This window comes from Octodon degus, unplaced genomic scaffold (assembly GCF_000260255.1).
Source record: "Octodon degus isolate 3935 unplaced genomic scaffold, OctDeg1.0 scaffold00279, whole genome shotgun sequence".
Lineage (NCBI taxonomy): Eukaryota > Metazoa > Chordata > Mammalia > Rodentia > Octodontidae > Octodon > Octodon degus.
In genome coordinates, this window is record NW_004524855.1 from 483,542 (window position 1) to 498,139 (window position 14,598).

Sequence of the window (14,598 nt, forward strand, 5' to 3'; positions counted from 1 at the left end):
AATAAAAATGAAAGTAAAAAAATAAAATAAAGGACGAGATTTATTAAAAAAAAAAGAAAAAAAAGAAAACATGAGTCAGGACTAAGGTATCTTTAATGAATGTCTTTAACCAAATAAGCAAAATAGGTGATGCCCCCAAAAGGTCCCAACTGCTGCACAGTCACAGTTCGGCCCTGGCACGTTTGCTCCAGGTAGGGCAGCCTCACATCTGGGTCCTCATCTGAGAACTGCACGAGCGTTCCCTGGGGGCTCAGGACCCTGAGGCATTCCAACAGCATCTGGTGAGCCCCAGGTGGCCCACCTCGGGCCACTGCATCCCAGGTGCCTTTGTCCAGCAGGAGCTGGAAGGAGCCAGAGGGAGCTACACGTACCAGGTTCAAGGCGTTGGCTTGCCTAAAGCAGAGGTGGGACTTGGGGTGTCCTGGTGACAGGGGCATCTGGCCTTGGCCACCCTCCAGCAGGCTGTTCATGTGTGCCACTGCCACAGGAGAGAAGTCCACACCTAGTACATCGACCGGATGTGGAGATTGGGTGTAGAGGCCCACACACAGTCCTGAGGTCCCACAACCCACATCTAGCACTCTAGGTAGACAGGCAAACCTGCTCTCCTGCAGGAGTGGAAGGAGGAATCCCTGGACTTCCTCATATCCGAAGAACCAGTCGAACGTGGGGACATTGCTTGGACGTTGCTGGGCATGTACTCGGTCCCAGAGACAGCGGTCTGCCAGGCAGCTAGTGGCCAAAGAGCCTGTGGGGTGGAGAATATGTCACCAGGCATAGGTCCAGCCAGATAGGTCAGCAGATTGAAGTGTTGCTTACTCTCAGGGAGTGGGGCTTGATCCCCTTGACCCTCAGCGAGCTGTGCTGGTCCCTCTAAGACAGCGACTGAGACTGGGCATGGGATGTCACTGGTGCACTTTTTTTCCCCCAGTACTGAGCCTGAACTCAGGACCTTGCATTTGCCAGGCTGGCACTTTGCTGCTGATCTATATCCCTGGCCCTTTAGGGTTTTACTTTTGTGCAAGGTCTCACTATGCAGCCTGGTCTCTAGTGATGCTGTTTTCTACCTCTCTATTGCTGGGATTATAGGCATGTGCCGCCACAGCGTGCTGGGGGGGCAGGGACAGTATGGCATGCGGTGACCCTGAGCTTACCTAAGCAAGCTCTTAATCTGCTGAGCTACCTTGCCAGCCCTTTAAAGAAAATGTTATTTAAAGGACCGGGTAGATAGCTCAGTAGAATAAGCACTTGCCCAGCAAGTGCAAAGGTCTGAGTTCAAACCCTGGTTCTGCAAAATAAATAAATAAATAAATAGATGCATAAAAAATATTTAGTACAAGGTCTCACTAACAGCTCAGGCTCCCTGGCGCTGGGATTACAGGCATGCACCACCAAGGCTGGTTTCAGGGTACAACGGAATGTGGTACTGGGGATCGAACCTGGGCTCTTCAGCTTGACCGCTGAGCTATCTTCCCTGGCCCTCGGGTTGTTTCCAAGTGGCAAAGGCTTCAGAGGATTAAGGTCCCGAGATGGTGAGGAGCCTGCCCGCCTGCCCGCGCACCCTCCCTACCCTCTGAGGCACTCGCCCAGGCCTGTAGGGGTGGCACCCGCAGCAGCCGGCGCAGCACAGCCATCAGAAAGCTCTGCGGTCGCAGCACGGAGAGGATCTAACGTCCGGGAAGGTCTGCAGACTCCGCGCCGTGGCGAAGCGCGTGCAGTATCGCGGCCTCGGAAATAAAAACGCAGACCCAGGCTCCAGCACCAGCAGTCTTTACTGGTTGCCAAGGTCACATGAAGGAAAATTCAGTAAATCCAGCTCCCAGGCCGGCGTCCGCGGACCTGAAACCAAAGAAGATGTGAGCACCCGCTCCCTGGGTCCCGCTGCAGGGCCTGTCGCGGCGCTAGAGGATAGAACCGGCGAACGGGACGTCGCCAGCACCGAAGACATGACGCCGTGAGGGCGAGAGCCCCTTTTTCTGCCTCCGTACATTACGGGGAACGGGACTGCACGCCCGCTCCCCGCCAAGAAATGGAGGATCACTCTCGGAAGTTCCGCCCGGCCTCCCTCCAGCTGAACGAACGCAGAACATACCCTCTCCACGCGGCGCTCCGAGGGCCGCCAGGCGCTGCGGCCGCCTTATATAGTCACCGTCCCCGGCTGGGATTGGTTCAGCGGGGCCGGGGGCGGGACTTCGCAGGCCTGGGCGGAAGCGCAGCCGGCGGCGGGGCGGGACTGCGCAGGCCCGGGCGGAAGCGCAGCCGGCGGCGGGGCGCAACGGAAGCGGCCATGGCGCCTCCGGGCGGGAAGATCAACCGGCCGCGCACGGTGACGGGGCTGCCTGGGGACAGGCTTCCGGCGGCGGCGGCGGCGGCGGCGCTCACCCTCTCTCTCTCTCCCCCTCCCTGCAGGAGCTGAAAAGGAAGCTGTTCAAGCGCCGGCGGGTGCTGGGCCGGGCGCGGCGGGCGCGGCGCAGGGTGCTCGGGGCCGTGGCGGACGCGGGGCTGACCACGCGGCACCATCTGCGGAAGCGCGCGTGAGTCGGGGTCGAATCCGGGCGGCGCGTCCCACACACACCAGGTCAGCTCGCGCGCTGGGCTTCTTCCCTGCGTTAGGGTCGAACCTTCGCACCGAGTTGTACCGCGAGCCCCTGTTTATGTTTAATTCTGATACAGGGTCTCTCCACGTCGCCAGGATGCCAAGGCCGGGCGCAAACTTGAGATCTTGTTTCAGCCTCCTACAGTGCTGGGACTCACAGGGGTTCACCACCACACCACTTTTATTTGTAGTTTTATGAGTAAACTTGTGTTTTCATACGGAAAAGCGCACGCGTAAGTGTGTACTCCGGTGAATTTTCCCAAAGGTTAAACATAGGGTTTTGCATTCAGGTGTCAAGGCGCCTGTGTGCCCTCCAATTACTTTTCCATCTTTTCACCGGCTTCTTATAAACATTTGTAGTGTTATTATCGAATAAACTCTAACGTCTAAAGTTAAGTTCTGGGATATAGCTAAGCAGCATAAACACTTGCCTGGCAAGCACAAGGTCCTGAGTTCAATCCTCAGTACCACAAAAACAAAGTTAAGTACTGTTTTTTTGGGGCTGTACCGGGGATCAAAATCAGGACCTTACCCTTGCTGCTTATGCCACTGAAATCTTATTTTCCGGGTAGCGTTAAGTACTTTAACTTTTAGTCTTTTGAATTAAAAAGCCTTTCTGTTCCAAGTCTTAGAAATTCCACCTCACATCTGGAGGGCCCACATTGGTGCAGCTGTAGTGATCTGAGCCAGAGATTCCGGCAGTACCCAGGAGCACTTGGTGACACTCAAGGCTTGAGTTTGTTCCTTCTGCCTTTCAGGTCCAGTACCCGGGCCAACATCACGCTGTCGGGGAAGAAGCGCAGGAAGCTCTTGCAGCAGATTCGGCTGGCCCAGAAGGAGAAGGCAGCAATGGAAGGTGAGGCAGGGCCACAGCGCCAGGCTGTTGAGCCTTGGGTCCTGGGTTCTTCAGTGCCACCTCTTTCCTCTGTGCAGTGGAAGCGCCCTCAAGGCCAGCCCGGACTAGTAAGCCACAGCTCGAGCCACAGAAGATGAAAGCTCCCCAAGACGTTGACATGAAGGCCCTGGAGGATGAGAGCTGAACTCTTCACTTCTAGCAGAACATGTCCACCTGCAGCAGAAGGTTGGGTGGTGGTTTCAAGGACTTTGGAGAGACCATTCATTTTCTCCTCCACTCTCCTGGATTCCCTCTCTGTAATGATTAAAGGAGCTTGCTTCTCAGAGGGGTGTGTTGGAAGAGGGCACAGAAGCAAGGTTGCAGAGAGAACTCAGGAGCAGTTGACTCCATTTGTAATAAAGCCTAAGAGGGTCAGGGAGATGGCTCAGTGGAATAAGCGCTTCCCTGGCAAGTGCAAGGGCTTAAGTTCAATCCCCGGTTCCCCCTAAAATAAAATAAAGCCTAAGGGCCATGTATGGTTGGCACATCTGTCATCCCAGCACTCGGGAGGCTGAGGCAGGAGGATAGCCTGGAATTCAAGGCCAGCCTCAACTCTATAGGGAGGCCCTGTTGAATGAATGAGTGAATGAGATAAATACCTCAGGAGCTGCAATCTCTGTGTGTATGTGTGGTTAAATGCAGAAGTGGGTTGGCTGTGAAGGGAGCCAGGGTGAGTGGAGAATAGACCCACATAGCCTGTTTAGCAGAGGCAAGGAGCCAGCCTTCCTGTTCTCTCCAGTGAGTGACTTCTAAGTTTCCATTTTTTTTTTCCTGGTTCTGCCAAAAAAAAATAAATAAATGGAGGCTGGAGATGGGGCTCAGTAGAAAGGCTCTGGGTTCAATCTGCAGTACTGAACACAAAAGTTACATCTGTAACTCCATCATCAGGGAGGCTCAGGCAGGAAATACGGCAGTTGGAGGCCAGCCTGGGAACAGCTGGTCTTAATGAAGCTCAGGCTGAAGTGATCCTCCTGCCTGGTCCTCCAGAATGACGGACTACATGTTCATGCCTTCACATGTAGCCAGAAGCTGTGTCTCGTGTTTACCCCCTAGAATTAGGACAGTGCTTATGAGTAAGCTGTAGGAGCACTTTGTAAGTGATTGAACTTCTAAAATTTAGGAACAAAGAGCCATAAGTGACAACAGGCTATTTTAGCCTTTCAAGCACAATTTCTTAAAAGCATATTCAAAAAACAAAAAGCGTATTTAGTTGAGTGTGGTGGCATACATCTTTTAATTACTGCACTAAGGAGGTTGAGGCAGAAGGATCGCCTTGAAGGGCAGCCTAGACTACAACAGGGAGACCCTATCAAAGATAGATATAAGGGCCAGCCAGATAGCTCAGCAGATTGAAGCACCTGCAAGCAGGTGCAGGGGCTAGAGGTTTGATCCCTGGCCCTGCAGTGCTGACACCGTACCTGGGTGTGCTGGCATGCACCTGTAATCCCAGCTCTTGGGAGGCTGTAAACAGGCGGATCACTGAGTCCAATCTAGTAGTGACACCCTGTAGACCCTTCCCTAAAATATAAATAAAAGCATATTTGGTACCTACCCTCTGTCACTCTTGCCTCTGGTTAATCAAAAAATTGTTGACTGAGGCATACCCCAGACACAGAACAGAGGACAGATAGACCCCGAGCCCTCAATGTGTCACTCATCAAAATCACAGTTTGTGATTTTTTCTGAGGTAGAGACATAAAATTGGTTTTTGCTGGAACTAGGTGTGGTGGGACACAACTGTAATCCCAGCATTTGGAGGCTGGGGTAGGAGGATCATGCGCTCAAGGCTTTTTTTTTTTTTTTTTGTGGTACTGAGGATTAAATTCAGGACATTGCACTTACCGGGCAAGCACTTATTCTACTGAGCTATCTCCCCAGCCCCATGGCTAATTTGAACTACATAGCAAGATACTGGCTCAAAAAATGCCCCTCCCCACCAAGTAAAAGTTTTTGCTGAAACGATTGGGACCACAGATGCTGAACAGGTAAATAAAATAGCACAAAACCAGGCGTGGTAGTACACACCTGTGAGAGGCTGAGGCAGGAGGACTACCGAGTTTGAGGTCCTCCTGGGTCACATAACAAATACAAAGACCAGCCTGAACTTTATAGTGAGATCTGTCAAAACAAAACAAAACAAGGGCCCAGTAGATAGCTCGGCAGTGTAAGTGCCTGCCTGGCAAGCACAAGTACCAGGGTTCATTCGCCCTGTATCTCATGCTATGTCAGCCCTGTGCCAAGCCTGCCACTGAAACCAGGCGTGGTGGTTGCATGCCTATAATCCTGGGTCTGGTGAGGCTGAGACAGGAGAATCGCTACCACTCTCAGCAGCGAAGTGAGACTTGGCACCAAATAAATATTTAAAAATAAATAGGAATGGGACCGGGGAGATGGCACCGTGGAATAAGTGCTTCCCTGCCAAGCGCAAGGGCCTGAGTTCAATCCCCAGTTCCGCAAAAATAAAATAAAATAAAAAATAAAAATAAATAGGGGCTGGTGAGATAGCACAGCTGACTAAAGCACCTGCTGAGCCAAGAGCAGGAACTGTGGCAACGTTTCCCAGCATTACTTGCTGCGCCAGCCCCGCCCCCAGGGTGGGCTGAGTGGGCTACAGAGTCTGGAAGTAGTGGCGAGTACCTGTAATCCCAGCCCTGCGGAGGCTGAAAGCAGGATTACCATGAGTCCCAGCTGTGTAGTGAGACCCTGCAACAACCAAATACATTAAGAATACTCATAATAACTAAGGGAGTGTTTGTCTCATCACTCAGGATTGAGGACACCAACAGGAGAAATCTGCATCATTTAGGGTCTTTGGATTCCAGTTTATCTTAGTTTGTTCTTTGGGCAATGAGGGTTCATCCCATGGGGACCAAGTCACCCAAATTATGAGGACTCGGCTTGAGCTATGAAACCAAGACTTAAAAAGGGTTAGGGTTAGGGTTAGTTGCCAGGGATATAGCTGAGCGGCACAGAGCTTGCTTTCTGAGTTTCTCGGTGTGCCCCCCTCAAAAAGAAAGAAAAGAGAGGAGACAAAGGAGTAGAACTGAAAAGAATGGAACCGGACCTGATCTTCCCCGGCTGCTTCGTGACAGAGGCCTTTTGCTATCCAGCCCGGACCCCTGTTTCAAGGGGTCCTGCAGCTACGCTCCCATATTTATTCTTGTTTTCCTCGTTAGGAGACCATCTTGATCTTTTACTTTGTTTGAGACACGGCGTCACTTTCGGCACGATTTTCTCCTTATTCTGTCCTTTTCGTCGGCAGCTCTTTTTTATTTTATTTGTGTGTGTGTGTGTGTGTGTGTGTGTGTGTGTGTGTGTGGCCAGCTCTGCCCCCCAGGGGGCGGGGCTGGCTGGCATGTGGTGCTGGGGGATCGAACCGCGGTCCTTGTGCTTTGCTAAGCTTGTTCTGAGTAGGTGCTTTAGACCACTGAGCCATCTTATCAGCCCCTGCAGCTCTTTCTTCACTTGCTCTCTACAGGGTTTTGGCCCATTGGCCAGGTTATGCGGTGCCGGGACTGAACCGAGGACCCTGCTCACACTAGCACGCGCTGTCCAGCTGACCCCCTCTCCAGCCTGGGGCTTTATTTCCCCAAAGCTCGTGAGCTGTATGTTTGCATTCCCGGTGCGAGGCAATCAACCAAGGCCCACGGCGCATCGCTGCGGGAAAGGGCGGACGGCGGACAGGGTCGGAACCAAGGTGCCGGGGTCGCGAGCGTGGCCGGACCAACTTTGCAGAGGCACGGCGCGGTTTCCTGTGCGTCTCCCGTCCACACATGCGCAGCCTACGCCCAGTCGCTCGCGCCTCGGGCTCCGGGCGGGCTCGGGATGTCCGCGCTGTGCGACCCTCCCGGGGCCCCGGGGTCCCCAGCGCCTGCCCCGGCCGCACACGGCCCCGCGCCGCTCAGGTAGCCACAGCCTCGCGTCCCGCCGAGCCCAAACCGATCCCCGCCCTCCCGGAGGACCCCGAGCCTGACTGGGCTCTTACCCCGTCCGGACCCCGCGCGCCTCCGCGCCGAGCCCGTAGCCGCCGTCTCCCCACACCCGAGGGACCGGGGCGCTCGGTCCTTGGAGGCCCGGGGTTCAGGCCTAGAAACCCGACTGCCCTGCGAGCCTCTTTCTCTCGGACTCTGTATTTTAAAAAATTCTTTTGAGGAACCCGAGAGGAACGTTGCGACCAGAGTCTGTCATTCCCCGGGGATGCGGTCTCCTGACAGAAAGGCGAAAGGAGGAAGTGGGACGCCTCTTGCTGCGACACTGCCTTCAGAACCGCTGGGACCGACCTTTTGGCTGGGGAGTGGGTGGGTGGGAGGTGTTACCCTGTCGCCCCGGCTCCCCGCACACCGCGGGTGCTGGGTGGGTAGTGGTGAGCGGTGAGGATTCGCGCGCAGCGCAGGAAGCAGGTGTTGGCGCGCTCTTCACGAACCACTCGTGAGTTTTCCTTCCATGAAGAGATTCCTGAGGTGCCTGTGTTGTGTATGCGGGAGAGGGTGCAATAAAGCTGGGAAGGTGTTTTTAAAACATGTAGACACAAATTGTATTTACCTGGTGGTACTGGGGGTTGAACCCAGAGTCTTCGTCGAACTGCACCCATAGCTTTTTTAAAAAGAAAACTTTTTTTCTCCCTAGGCAGGGGCTGAATCACCACACTACCCAGACTGAGCTGGACCTTTTGATCTTCCTGTTGCAGCATCCCAAGTGCTGGGATTACAGGAGTGCACAACCACGTGCAGCGTAATTTAACAAATATTTATTAAGTACTTCCCATATGTGAGGCACCTCAATGGAAGTGTTTTCAGCGTTGAAGCTCACAGAAGTGATTCCTATTCTTTTAAAAAGAGCATACAGTTTTTCTTAGACTTTTTTTTTTTTTAATCTGTAAAGCTGTTTTCAGGTCTGAAATACATAAAAAGTACTTAAGAATTACCAGACCAGGCTGGATGTGTAGCTCAGTGCAGAGTGGGTACTAAGCAGGTGCAGGCACCAGAATCAAATACTTGGTCACCTCTTTTTTGTTTTTATGTTATTGGGAAACTCAGAAGCTTGTGTTTGCCAGGCAGGCACTATGCCACTGAACCATCTCCCTGGCTCTTACCTGGTTATCTTATCTGGAGTTACTTTCTTTTTTTTTTTTTTTTTGTGGAACCAGGGATATAACTCAGGTCCTTGCACTTGCCAGGCAAGTGCTTACTCTACTGAGTTATCTCCCTGGCCCTGGAATTACTATTGATATTATGATTGTAATTGAAACAAAAATAGCATTTATTTTTGATTAATAGCAACTATGTGTGATATTCAAGTGCTTTCTAATTGTTATCTCTATTGTAGGAAAGGAAATCAAAACTCACAGATTGATAACTTGCTAAGTATAACCAGGCATGGTGATGCACTTAGGAGACTGAGGCAGGAGGATTACTGAAAGTTCGAGACCAGCCTGGGCTACAAAGTGAGCTCATGGCCAGCCTGAACTGCATAGTGAGACTTTGTCTCAAAAAGACAAAAACAAACAAACAAAAAAACCCCAAAATATAACTTGCTAAATGTGCTTCATTTGCTTCTTTATAGTGCTCAGGAGCTGTCCCAGGAAATCAAGGCTTTTCTGACCGGCATAGACCCCATCTTGGGCCACCAGCTCTCAGCCCGGGAACATGCTCGCTGTGGTCTTCTCCTGCTCCGCTGTCTGCCACCAGCTCGGGCTGCTGTGCTTGACCACTTGAGAGGTGTTTTTGATGAGAGTGTCCGGGCCTACTTGGCCACCCTAGATGAAAGCCCTGTGGCAGGTCCACTTCATCTCCGTCCACCTCCACCCTCCCATGTCCCCACTGGGGCACCTGGTCTTGAGGATGTGGTACAGGAAGTGCAGCAGGTGCTGTCTGAGTTTATCCGGGCCAACCCAAAGGCCTGGGCGCCTGTGATTAGTGCATGGTCCATTGACCTCATGGGACAACTGAGCAGCACTTACTCAGGCCAGCATCAGCGTGTGCCCCATGCCACTGGCTCGCTCAATGAGCTACTGCAGCTGTGGATGGGCTGCAGGGCAACTCGCACACTCATGGACATCTACGTGCAGTGCCTCTCAGCTCTCATTGGCAGCTGCCCAGATGCATGTGTGGACGCATTGCTAGACACCTCTGTCCAGCATTCCCCACATTTTGACTGGGTGGTGGCACATATTGGCTCCTCTTTTCCTGGTACTATCATCTCCCGTGTGCTTTCCTGTGGCCTTAAGGACTTCTGTGTCCATGGAGGGGCTGGAGGGGGAGCTGGTGGTAGTGGAAGCTCTTCTCAGACTCCCTCTGCTGACCCTTTCCCCGGATCTCCTGGCATCCCTGGGGAAAAACGGGTGCCTAAGATTGCCTCAGTTGTGGGCATCCTGGGGCACTTGGCCTCCCGCCATGGAGACAGTATCCGGCGGGAGCTTCTTCGAATGTTCCATGATAGCCTGGCAGGGGGCGCTGGGTGCCGGAGTGGGGACCCTTCCCTTCAGGCCACAGTTCCCTTCCTCCTGCAGTTGGCAGTCATGTCACCAGCTCTGCTGGGCACAGTCTCTGGTGAACTCGTGGACTGCCTCAAGCCCCCAGCTGTGCTGAGCCAGCTGCAGCAACATCTGCAGGGCTTCCCTCGGGAGGAGCTGGACAACATGCTGAACCTGGCTGTGCACCTGGTGAGCCAGGCTTCCGGGGCAGGTGCATACCACCTGCTGCAGTTTCTTGTGGACACAGCCATGCCTGCCTCAGTCATCACCACCCAGGGCCTGGCCGTGCCGGACACTGTCCGTGAGGCCTGTGACAGGCTGATCCAGCTGCTGCTGCTTCATCTTCAAAAACTGGTCCATCACCGGGGAGGAGCCCCTGGAGATGGGGTGCTCGGCCCACCCCCATCCCCGCGCCCAGTGCCCTTCCTAGATGCACTAAGAAATCACCTTGGAGAGCTGTGTGGAGAGACTCTACGGCTGGAGCGAAAGCGCTTCCTCTGGCAGCATCAGCTCCTGGGCCTGCTGTCTGTTTATACCCGGCCCAGCTGTGGACCAGAGGCCTTGGGCCATCTGCTGAGCCGAGCTCGAAGCCCTGAGGAGTTGAGTTTGGCCACACAGCTTTATGCAGGGCTGGTGGTCAGTCTCTCTGGCCTCCTGCCCCTGGCCTTTCGGAGCTGCCTGGCTCGGGTTCATGCAGGGACCCTGCAACCTCCCTTCACAGCCCGCTTCCTTCGCAACTTGGCCCTGCTTGTGGGGTGGGAACAGCAGGGTGGGGAGGGCTCTGCAGCCCTAGGAGCCCGATTTGGGGAGTCTGCATCTGCCCACCTGTCGGACCTGGCTCCTCTTCTGCTCCACCCTGAGGAGGAAGTGGCTGGAGCTGCGGCCTCCCTCCTGGCCATCTGTCCCTTTCCTGTGGAAGCCCTGTCCCCCTCACAGCTCCTGGGACTGGTGAGGGCTGGGGTGCACCGGTTCTTTGCCTCCCTGCGGCTGCATGGGCCTCCAGGAGTGGCCTCTGCTTCCCAGCTTCTCACCCGCCTTTCTCAGATCTCCCCAGCTGGGCTCAAGGCAGTCCTGCAGCTGCTGGTGGAAGGTGCCTTGCATCGGGGTAATGCAGAACTGTTTGGAGGTGAGGTGGATGGATACAGTGAGTCTGTGTCCCCTGACTCCGCTCCTCTGGCCTTGCCCTCCCTGTTGGACACTAACCGGCGGCACACAGCTGCTGTGCCTGGGCCTGGAGGGATCTGGTCTGTTTTCCACGCTGGAGTCATAGGCCGAGGTCTGAAGCCCCCCAAGTCCATCCAGGCTCGGAAACAGCAGGAAGTGGTGTACAACACCCAGAGTCTCCTCAGCCTCCTGGTGCACTGCTGCAGGGCTCCGGGAGGTGTGGAATGTGGGGGCTGCTGGGCAGCTCCCACCTTGAGTCCAGAGGCGGCCAAGGCAGTGGCAGTGACCCTGGTGGAGAGCGTGTGTCCAGATGCTGCGGGCGCCGAGTTGGCCTGGCCGCCGGAGGAGCACGCCAGAGCCACCGTGGAGCGCGACCTCCGCATTGGCCGCCGGTTCCGCGAGCAACCCTTGCTTTTTGAGCTGCTGAAGCTGGTAGCGGCTGCACCTCCAGCGCTGTGCTACTGCTCTGTACTCCTGCGCGGTCTGCTGGCCGCGCTGCTCGGCCACTGGGAAGCGTCGCGCCACCCCGACACTGCCGGCTCTCCTTGGCACCTACAAGCATCCTGCACGCTGGTGTCCGTCATGGCCGAGGGCAGCCTCCTGCCGCCGGCCCTGGGGAACATGCACGAGGTGTTCAGCCGCCTGGCCCCTTTCGAAGTGCGGCTGTTGCTGCTCAGCGTCTGGGGCTTCTTGCGTGAGCACGGGCCACTGCCCCAGAAGTTTGCTTTCCAGCCGGAGCGCGGCCGCTTCGTGCGCGACTTCTCCAGGGAGGGCACTGGCGCGGGCGGCGTGCACCTGGCGGTCCTGCATAGCGTGTTGCACCGCAGCGTCGACCGTCTGGGTCTCTTTTCCGGCCGCTTCCAGGCGCCCTAGCGAGGTGCCGGCGAGGTGCCAAGCTTGATGAGCGCTGTCACGATTTCCTTTCCTGCCGTATTTTCTAAATAAAATTTGCCGAGTTGAGACAGTTCCAGGCCCAAGTGTGATGCTGAGAGCGGGCGGAGCCGCACTGCTCCGGGCCTCGAAGCCCCACCCGGGTACCAGTCTTGGCCTCGGGCTCCGCCCCTTGTCGTTGTGCGCTCCGCCAATGGGGCCGAAGGCGGCGGGGCGCGCCAGGCCAATCGCGCGGCCGGAAGGGGCGGGCTCTTGTGGTACGTGGCTTGCTGTGCGCGGGGCGGAGGCCCCGGGTCAGGGAGGAAACCCGGCGCAAGATGGCTGCGGCGGCGGCGGCAATGGCGGCGCGGAGGAGGCGGTGAGGAGCCTAGGGTCGTTCCCCGACGCCCCCAGAGCCCCCAGGTCCCACTCTGCTTCCTTCCGTAGGGCTCCCCCCGTGGGCGCCCCTTGTTGCCGGAGGCGGCCTCGAGCTTCTCAGCCTCCAGCGGTAGAACCACACGCGGAGAGGCCTCTGTGTTCGGCTCTGCTTTGGGTCCGAAGGCCGCAGCCATGCTGCGTTTGGCCCGGCCTCGGCGCTGGACCTGCGGCGGCCTGTGCTGCCTTCCGCGATCTCCGGCGCGGCGGGGTCGCCGGTAGGCTGGAACGGTGGTGACCTCGCGACCGGTTCCTGCCGCATCTGTTGGCCCTGCCCGTGCGTGTTCCGCCCGTGGGCTCTAGCCTGGCACGTCAGGAATCGGGTTCACAGTCGCTGGAGTGACGTGCCCAAATATGACACGCAACCGAAGGATTTGGCGCCCTCGGGTTTGTTGACACCGAAGTAGCCAGGTTGAAATCAGCGCTACAGAGTGGTCCCTGGGCTCGGCAGTGCGCCGGGAGGAGCGGCGCCCAAGGCCGGGTCTGGAGCTCGCCCTGTGCGGCCTGTGATCTGAAGTGGTCCACGAGCATGGCTTGCCCTCCAGCTCGTCCCTTTCGCGGTGCTTAAGGGGTCTCCGAGTTCTAGAGCTTTCAACAGGTTGCAGCTGATGGATGATTTGGAAACTCCCCGCTCTGGAACCTCAGCGAACCCTTCTCAAGAGCATAGGGCTCCAGGGTGTCCAGCTGCCTGAGCCTCTGGTCACTCTGCTTGGGGCAGTTGGATGGGGTCACCACACTCCTCAGCAGCTGCGCTTGTGCCTTTCTGCTTAGTTTGCTGACGCTTATTCCTGTTTGGCTGATTTAACCAGTGTCTTCTGTATTTCTGGCTTCTCTGCCTGGCCTAGTGTGGAGTGCTAGACTTGCAAAATTTTTCTGGCACCAGAGAGTTGTGTTCTGTGATCTCTGGTCTGATAATTTTCTCTTGGGTGGTACTGGGGATGGGACCCAGGGCTTCCTTCCTGTTAGGTCAGTGCTCTACCACTGAGCTACATCCCCAGCTCTCTGGTAATTTTCTTTACCTTTAGCTTCCAAGCAGGTGAAGGCTGAGGCTAAAGCTAAATATAGTATGGACAGTAGGCCCTGCCCATGTCTTGCTGTGGATTGTAGTTATGTTGCGTAGGAACCCATCTCCTTCTGCTCCCTTTTATTTATTTATTTTATTGTTTTGGCAGAACCAGGGATTGAACTCAGGCCCTTGTGCCTGCCAGGGAAGCACTTACTCCACTGAGCCATCTCTCCAGCCTCCCTGCTCCCATTTTTGAAAACAATTTTCAGAATGTGCTCCTTGGGCTTCTCATCAGTCACCAGAAGTGTTTCAAATGCATGTTAATGTCTGGGAAAGTATATCAGTGGTAGCGGGTCCAGGCTCAGGGTTTGGTTCCCAGCATTGCAAAACTAATAAAAAATGAAAGATGATTTTCACTTGGTAAGCATTTAGTAAGCACTACAGGTGTTTCTTTTCTTTTTTTAATCAAATATTTCTACAGTAAGTGAAGAGATTACTGTTAGAGCATCATCATTTTATAGCTTTGTATGTATGCATATGTGCATGCATGTATTGAACACAGGGTTTCACTATGCAGGTCAGACTGGCAGTGATCCTCCTGTCTCAGTCTCCCCAGCCCTTTAACTACAGCCGGGTGCCACTGTGCCCTGTTACGGGGTGGCATGGTGCACCAGGATTCTGGGGTCACATGGCATGTGGAACTGGTGTTTCTTTTTTTTTTTTTAACATTTATTTATTTGTGTGTGTGTGTGTGTGTGTGTGTGTGTGTGTGGCCAGCTCAGCCCACCAGGGGGTGCGGCTGGCTGGCTGGCATGTGGTGCTGGAGGATTGAACCGCGGTCCCTGTGCTTTGCCAAGCTTGTTCCAAGTAGGTGCTTTAGACCACTGAGCCATCTCTCCAGCCCCCTTACAGGTGTTTCTTAACAGAAACTTAAAATACGAACCTGTTTAAAGCTTACTCAGAATGGATGAATAAGTCCTTCAAACTAACTTATTTAAATTTAAACTTATTTTTAGTCCCTGTCTTCCACCTGGTAGCACACTGGTTGGGATGCTGGTCCCCAGAGAGTATCATTTGGGTTCATCTTGCTTGTGAAAAGCAAGTTCTGCTTTGTGTCATACTGAAGTATGAGGGTCCAGAGTCAGGCAGAACTAAGTTTA

General features: G+C 54.8%; 4 protein-coding genes and 1 non-coding gene across 7 annotated transcripts in view; 3 read left to right on the forward strand and 2 right to left on the reverse strand.

The window, feature by feature from the left end:
• Positions 1-75: 75 nt before the first annotated feature.
• On the reverse strand, positions 76-2,184 carry Cskmt (citrate synthase lysine methyltransferase). Its single transcript, XM_023706991.1, has 3 exons — positions 2,093-2,184; positions 1,571-1,839; positions 76-748 (listed from the first exon to the last, which is right to left on the reverse strand). Exons 2-3 carry the CDS (start codon positions 1,632-1,634, stop codon positions 93-95), a joined length of 720 nt encoding a protein of 239 aa, XP_023562759.1. The 5' UTR covers positions 1,635-1,839; positions 2,093-2,184; the 3' UTR covers positions 76-92.
• On the reverse strand, positions 1,889-2,036 carry LOC111814195. Its single transcript, XR_002819244.1, has one exon. It is a non-coding gene; the product is annotated as a small nucleolar RNA SNORA57 (small nucleolar RNA).
• A 57-nt stretch (positions 2,185-2,241) lies between the features above and the next one.
• CUNH11orf98 (chromosome unknown C11orf98 homolog) lies at positions 2,242-3,831 on the forward strand. Of its 2 annotated transcripts, none has more exons than XM_012512826.2 (4): positions 2,242-2,326; positions 2,410-2,534; positions 3,355-3,452; positions 3,530-3,828. In XM_012512826.2, exons 1-4 carry the CDS (start codon positions 2,288-2,290, stop codon positions 3,634-3,636), a joined length of 369 nt encoding a protein of 122 aa, XP_012368280.1. In that variant the 5' UTR covers positions 2,242-2,287; the 3' UTR covers positions 3,637-3,828. The 2 variants fall into 2 exon arrangements, with proteins under 2 accessions (XP_012368280.1, XP_023562760.1); XM_023706992.1 differs by having other exon boundaries at positions 2,249-2,321; positions 2,410-2,578; positions 3,530-3,831.
• Positions 3,832-6,944: 3,113 nt separating this feature from the next.
• On the forward strand, positions 6,945-12,124 carry Ints5 (integrator complex subunit 5). The gene is made up of 2 exons (XM_004646710.3): positions 6,945-7,396; positions 9,054-12,124. The coding sequence occupies exons 1-2, from the start codon at positions 7,317-7,319 to the stop codon at positions 11,998-12,000; spliced, it is 3,027 nt and encodes a 1,008-aa protein (XP_004646767.1). The 5' UTR covers positions 6,945-7,316; the 3' UTR covers positions 12,001-12,124.
• A 164-nt stretch (positions 12,125-12,288) lies between these two features.
• The window catches only part of Ganab (glucosidase II alpha subunit), a 12,747-nt gene continuing 10,437 nt past the window's right edge, over positions 12,289-14,598 (forward strand). For both annotated transcript variants that reach the window (XM_023707006.1, XM_023707007.1), the window contains exon 1: positions 12,289-12,376. In XM_023707006.1, the coding sequence (XP_023562774.1) occupies positions 12,336-12,376 (41 nt within the window). In that variant the 5' untranslated portion in view covers positions 12,289-12,335. The remainder of the gene's footprint in view (positions 12,377-14,598) is intronic.

What these genes read in the sequence shown, in the direction of transcription:
- CUNH11orf98 (XM_023706992.1), top strand. Translation starts at nt 2,288, where the DNA reads ATGGCGCCTCCGGGCGGGAAGATCAACCGGCCGC. An exon ending in CGGGAAGATCAACCGGCCGC is followed by an intron (nt 2,322 to 2,409) that starts GCACGGTGACGG and finishes CCCTCCCTGCAG; the next exon opens with GAGCTGAAAAGGAAGCTGTT. An exon ending in GGAGAAGGCAGCAATGGAAG is followed by an intron (nt 3,453 to 3,529) that starts GTGAGGCAGGGC and finishes TCCTCTGTGCAG; the next exon opens with TGGAAGCGCCCTCAAGGCCA.
- Ints5 (XM_004646710.3), top strand. Translation starts at nt 7,317, where the DNA reads ATGTCCGCGCTGTGCGACCCTCCCGGGGCCCCGGGGTCCCCAGCGCCT. An exon ending in CACGGCCCCGCGCCGCTCAG is followed by an intron (nt 7,397 to 9,053) that starts GTAGCCACAGCC and finishes GCTTCTTTATAG; the next exon opens with TGCTCAGGAGCTGTCCCAGG.
- Cskmt (XM_023706991.1), bottom strand. Translation starts at nt 1,634, where the DNA reads ATGGCTGTGCTGCGCCGGCTGCTGCGGGTGCCACCCCTACAGGCCTGG. An exon ending in CTGGGCGAGTGCCTCAGAGG is followed by an intron (nt 749 to 1,570) that starts GTAGGGAGGGTG and finishes TCCACCCCACAG; the next exon opens with GCTCTTTGGCCACTAGCTGC.